A 6,628-nucleotide genomic window follows, 5' to 3' on the forward strand; every position below is an offset into this window, starting at 1 on the left:
CCGGCGCGGGGCGGCCGGCTGCCGGGGAAGGAGGCGGCCCCGCTGCAGCGCAGGGGCTCCCTCAAGCCCAGCGCCAAGCCCCTCAGGAACATCCCCCGGCCCAAGCCCGAGGACAGCAAGCTCTCCAGCTCCGAGAGCCCTGCGGACGAGCCCGGCGCCCCCCGGGGCCCGGCCCCCATCCCCAGCTTCGCCCGAAATACTGTGGCCTCCTCGTCCCGGTGCCTGAGAACCGACGTCCCGCCCGCCGCCAAAGCCCGCGCCATCACCAGGACCGTCTCCCAGCGGCAGCTGAAGGTCAAGGGCGGCCCCGAGGACGCCGGCCCCAGGGACGGCACCCTGAGGCGCGCCAGCAGCGCCCGGGCCCCCAGAAAGTGCCCCGAATCCCCCGAGGGGCCCGACGCCGACAGCCCGCTGAAGGCCAGGGGGGCCAGGGACAGGACCTCCCTCCGGCTGAAGGACGCCGGGCGGGCCACGCTGGGGCGGATCCTCCATCCTCTGCAGAAGTGATGCGCCCCTCCAGCCCTGAAGATCTGGGGTCTCTGGGCCACAGCTTGTCATGCGCACTCCTGCTGTCAAATCCAGGGTGTGGAAAGCCATCTGCCTCACCTCCGGGGGCGGGGGAGGGGGACCCCTAACCCTCATCCTGCACCCCAGACAAAGGTTCCACCATCTATGATAGACTGGATAGGATGACATTATGTAATAACTGAACAAAAAAAAAGAAAAAATACTTCTGGCCAGTTTTTATATATCAAAGACTTATTTTTTAATATTATAACAATAAAATAATGTTGTAGTTGGTTCCTTTTGCAGAGTAAAATGCCTCCCAGGGGAGAAACTTTATCCTTAAAGTGAAGAGGCTCCTATCTTCCTGGATTTCCAGGCCCTAGACTCCCTGACCTGCCCAAAATTGGCCCTGCATGGGCAGCTGCCCCACCCCCCTCGAGGCCTTGGGTGTTCTGGCCTTGCCTGTTTGTCCTTGTGTTACTCTGCAGGTCTGTGTGTGAATGAAAGGCGATGTTAGACTCAGGTAGACAGAAATCATATATATGTTCCTGCCTTTTGAGGGGGTCCATGGGTGACCCCCAAGGCATCAGCGAAGTGCTTCCTGCAGATGGTGGATCCCAGAACCTCCACGTGCTGTTTTTGGCTGGGAAGACATCAGAGGCAGTGCGGCTGCGCACGTGGTCCTCACTTGGCTTGTCCGTTTTGTATCCGTTAAAAAGCTGTGATGGCTGCTCTGACATGCGTCTGCCTTGGCTCCAGAACCCCCGCGTGTCTCCAGTCTTCCTCCTCTCCCTCTGCCTGCTCCAAGCCCTCCTCTTTCAAATGTCACTGGTCCTGCCGTTCCTCCTGGCCTTCACGCTCTCAGGTTCCTGTTCTCAGCGGTATTTTTTTTTAATGTTGACGTTTCTTCCTTGGTACAGTGGTGGTCAATCCCAATTCAAGCTATTTTATCAGAAATTTTTAGTTTATTTTTTTTTAACTTTCATCCAAAAGAAAGCATAAAATCTCCCCCAGTACTCTTTCATGACCTCTCTAGGAAATGGGAGAATGAATAATTGAAAGTTTTTTGTTTTTTTTAAAGATTGTCTCCCCTTTTCACTCTAGATCACATATGAGTGAAACCTCATCTTAGATCTGACATTGGTAGGTAGATGGATCTAAGTAAGAGCTGCATTTGTGGAGATCCTGTGATGAATGAAGTAAGAGTCTCACTACTATAGAATATTATTTTTCATCATAATTAGCTTTTCATCGTAATTAATGGAAACCATTGCCATAAGCCATGGCATTAACCTTTGAAAAGGCCAACATTCAGGTGGAAGAAATAAGAGCTACAGGCCTCTTGTAGAAATAGCCCTGAGCAGTTGAACATGATGGCACATGCCTAGAATCACAATTACTCAATGGGTAGAGATCAGGAGGATGGAAGCTTGGAGCCAGCTGGAGCAAAATGTTAATTAGACTTCATCTTGAACTAATAAGCCAGGCATGGTGGAGCACATTTGGCCCCCCAGCTATGTGGGGCACATAGATTAGAGGTGAGGGTCCAGGGCAGGCCTCAGGCAACAACAAAAAAGTCCCTATCTGAAAAGTGAACTAAAACTAAAAGATTTGGGGCTGGGAAGGTGGCTCAGTGGTAGAGTGCTTGCCTTGCATGCATGAGACCCTGGATTTGATTCCTCAGCACCACATAAGCAGAAAAAGCCAGAAGTGGTGCTATGGCTCATGTGGTAGAGTGCTAGCCTTGAGCTGAAGAGCTCAGGGACAGTGCCCAGGCCCAGAGTTCAAGCCCCACAACTGACAAAAAAAAAAAAAAAGCTGAGGGTATGGCTTAAGCCATGAATTCTAACCTCACTATCCCTCCACCCCACAGACACACAAATAGCCCTGAGTACTTACATCTCTCTCCCTCCCCCCACCCCTCTCTCTCACACACACACACACACACACAACTGAACAAGTATATCACAGGCACATACACACATAATAATAGCCCAGAGCAAGTATATCTGGCACCCTGAGATGCCTAGTGAGGATCTTGTGCAGCTTCTCACTGATGTCTTGTTCAATGGTGAGGCAAAATTAGCCTAGACATAGGGCCCATATGAAAGGAATGAAAGCCATCAGAAGCTTGTAGACTATGGGTAGCAAAGAAGGTTGTAGATAGCTGTGTCCTGTGCTGTGTGCCTTTGACAAGTCATTTTTCTCCACCTAAGCATCTGTCCCCAATTCTACAGACGTGAATGTGGCTTCCATGTTGGTTTCTCAGGGTCCAAGTCAGAAACAAGCAGGGAGCCATCTCTCCTGGGATCAGCTTCTCAAAGCCCCTTCCAGCCTTCCTGGACTGAGAACTGGTGTACTCAGGTGGCTCAGAGAAAGCTCCACAGAATGTTTGGTGCTGTCAGGCCCAAAAGGCTGAATCCTGAGAAGGGGTGTCCTCAACTCCAAGGACTACACATGTGCATCTGTGCATGCAGGTGAGCGATCAATTACCTTATCTGTAGTAAGCTTGGGCAAATAATTTAAGTATGCAGTGGAAAATGTAAGTAGGTTTCTACATAAATTTGTTAAAGATGAACTGAATGTATTTTAAAGTCCCATTTATATTGCTTTTATGGAACAGGTAGTTTAATAAAGTTCCTGTGTATGAGAGTTGCGTTTTATCTTGGCTTCCTCCCTCTGTAGCTTACGTCCACAGGATCCTGCAGAGAAGGTGTTTGATTTCCTGCCCAGACAGATGTGGAGATTCAGGAAGTGAGGGAGGACTGGGTTATGGCAGTCTTCTCTTCCAAAGGGTCCAGAGCCAAAAATGAGGATGCTGGCCCTGGCTTTTCTTGATATGTTCTTGGTATGTATTGATGGCATGACACATGCATCTAATCGAGGGCTTGGGGATGGGCTTCAGTTCCACACCTGTAGGGATATAGGCCCACACTTGACAACAATAGAATGTTCATGGGTTTTGTTGTTGTAGTTTGGTTTTGTTTGGTTTTGTCGGTCGTGGGGCTTGAACTCTGGGCCTGAGCACTGTCCTTTAGCTCTTTAGCTCAAGGCTAGAGCTCTACCACTTGAACCACAGCATCACTTTGGGTTTTCTGAGTGGTTTATTGGAGATAAGAGTCTCATGGACTTTCCTGCCCAGCTGGCTTTGAAACTTGATCCTCAGATCTCAGCCTCCTGAGAGGCTTGAGCAACTGGCCCCTGGCTGTTCATGGGTTTTTGTTCTGTGTTAAGCCAGCCTCTGTATGATCTCTGTAGGGCTGGCAAGTATGGATCTACTCCTTCCTGTCCCAATTGCGTTTTGGCTTAGGATACTTATTGTGAAATCACAGCTCACCTTTGGCTGGCTCAGGAATGGGGAGGGAGAGGAGAGGAGAGGGAGAGAGGTGTCATTACATAGGAAATGCAGTGTTAGCATGCATTTGAAAAGAAAGGTTGGTGTAGGATGCTTCTTTTCTTGTATCTCAGGTTTTATGCCTTGTACTGATCCTAGCTGCTGTATCTGAAAGCAGATTAGAGGAAAATCCCAGACTCAGACATCAATAGAGGAGACAGCTGGTGACATTCTTGTCTTGAGTTGCTGTACAATCCTTGGACATTTAGAATCTGGTTGTCTGGATTATAAGTACTTTAGGACACTAAATTCCTTATAGCACCTTATTCTTGCTATACCAGGAGTTGCCAACACAGTACCACCAAAGTTTATGGCTTTCCCAGAGGTTCTCAATTACTGTTTTATACTTTGGTTGTCTTTTGCAAGAGATGTGAGTTCTAGCCCTTCCACCAAAGATATGCATCAGATTAAAGGGACCTCTGTGTCCTAATACTTGAATTCCCCCCCCCCATGTTCTAGCCCTGCTCAGAAAAGAAAAAAATAGATTGATTTTTAGTGTATGTCCCTAAACACCTCTAAGCAATCAAATATATGAGCCAGATTTGGATAAGAGACATGGCATCTAGTCATTCAGTAAGTGCTTCTTGAAATTACTAGGGCGATAGGGTGAGAGTGCTCAGGCAGCCCAGACAGGATCTGTGGAAGGGCTGAATCACACAACCCAGAGCAACCTCTCTCCCCGAGGGCATCATCTTCTGCAAACATCTTTCAGTTAAAACATGGCTATGCCTCATTAGACCACCAAAGGAAGGAAAGGACTTGTATTCTTACAGTTGAAGCAAATAGCTTTTCTGTCTTTTGGGCCAGAGCTATGCAATAGAACCATTGGCTTCCTGGTAGGTGAAGACAATGGGACTTCACTGCAGGAAGGGTCATGGCCCCGGACAGTCAGCATTCAGTCTGTTCTTGCAGGACCTTTGGTGAGGGACCTCCAGGAGCGTGGCACCACCCCTCTGCCCACCATCCTGTGGAATGGAGGAGTCTGAGTTTCTCAGTAAGGATGCCTGTAAAAAGATTCTTTGACTAGATTTGTATGGGCCACTGGAATCATCTGGGCTTTGCCCCTCCCCTCCTCAGGAGCATCTAAGGTCTGAGTGACATCATTGCAAGGAGATGATATTCCCTAGCTTGTTTGCAGTTGCAGTGGAGGAGCTCAGGATAAACTTTCCCTGAGGAACTGTGGCATGGCTTGTAAGTAGTTTCTCAGGACGACGCCTCATTAGGAAGCCAGGTAACCCCTCTGCTCTGGTCTGAGTGTGTATCACCCTCACCAAAAGGAACACACACCCTCCTTCCAGGAAGGAGGCTGGGTTTGACCCCTAGCCTCCTGAACCATCGATGAGAAGATGAGGAGGCCACCTTTGTGACCACATGAGTCCAGGCCAGATGGTAGCTGACAAGTGGCCTGCCTCGGGGAGCGCAGGATGATTGCTGTAGGTAATGAGCTATCCTGGGAAGCTCCAGGACTTGGAGCATCAGCACCTGGAGGTGTGCCTGTCATAAGGAGTATCCTGTATGTAACAGAATCACCAGGTCTGGGCTCCTGGTCCCAACACAGACCCACCAATTAATATCTTTGCTGATGAACCCCTAATTCACCTTATTAACATTTCTGGTGACTTGATTTACATCATGCTTTGAGAACCTGTGGGCTGGAGAGAGCCACATGGTGGACCGGTATTGGACTCCACTGGGCACAGAGGATCGTGATTATAATCCTAACTACTCAAGAGGCAAAAGTTAGGATCATGGTTTTGAAGTAAGCCTGAGCAAAAAAGCTAGTGAGACTCTCATCTCAACTAATAAGAATTTAGGTGTGGTGGTACATGCTTGTAATCCTAGCAATGCCAGAGGCCCAGGTAGAAGGATTGAGGGTGGATCTGGGAAAAAAGCAAGACCCTAACTGAACAAGCAAGAAAGAGCTGGAGAAGGGCCCCAGAGTGTTTACCTAGCAAGTGTGAAATCCTAAGTTCTAAGTTAAAAAAAAAAAGAAAAGAAACGAAGGAAGGGAAAGGGAGAGAAGAAGGGAGGAAGGAAGGAAGGAGGGAGGGAAGGATTCCTGGGCTCAGAAGTGGAGCTGAGTTCTTCCCCAGCCTGGCTCCTCTTGGGACCTGTGTCAAGCCAATGATGCAGAAGCCATGTGTCCGGGGCAGCACCTGGCTGTGGGGACAGCGGTCCTGTGGGAGCCGAAAGAACTGGTCTACTTTGGATCTTAAAAGAGATACAACTCCAGCCTCATGCTTGGCCACTCTTTGGTGTCTAGAACTTTCCGTGATACTGGGATGCAGCTTCCGTAAGGATGGCTCGAGGGGAACAGAGGAAGTGACACATCACTCCAGCTCGGTAACCGCAGCCCTTTGCAAATGTCATAATTTAGCATATTGAAGGAATTGCTGACAAGTGCTGAACAATGCTGCGGTGGTCTCAGTATCACAGTAAGGTTTTTGTCAGCAAAGTGACTTTGGAGCCCCGTTCCCTGGTGTCCTGAGTGCTGGAGCTTTCCACAGCCTTCTGGGAACACTTCCAGGCAAGCTGGCCTCCTTGCTGTCCCTCACCGCATAGACTGGGGGGTGGGTGCCGCTCTCCACAGTGCTCACTCAGGGCAGCAAGGAGCCTGTGCGCACGTGTCTATCCACCTCGGCTCATGCCTGTAATCCTAGCTATTCAGGAGCACGAGATCTGAGAATTGCTAGTTCAAAACCAGCCTGGGCAGGAAAGTCTATGAGC

The 6,628-nt window shown here is 49.4% G+C and overlaps 1 protein-coding gene across 1 annotated transcript in view; it reads left to right on the forward strand.

The window, feature by feature from the left end:
• The window catches only part of Fhdc1 (FH2 domain containing 1), a 35,977-nt gene extending 35,470 nt beyond the window's left edge, over positions 1-507 (forward strand). The window contains exon 12 of the mRNA XM_013029713.1: positions 1-507. Coding sequence (XP_012885167.1) covers positions 1-507 — 507 coding nt within the window.
• The last annotated feature ends 6,121 nt before the right edge of the window (positions 508-6,628 follow it).

Source organism: Dipodomys ordii, unplaced genomic scaffold (assembly GCF_000151885.1).
Source record: "Dipodomys ordii isolate 6190 unplaced genomic scaffold, Dord_2.0 Scaffold122, whole genome shotgun sequence".
Lineage (NCBI taxonomy): Eukaryota > Metazoa > Chordata > Mammalia > Rodentia > Heteromyidae > Dipodomys > Dipodomys ordii.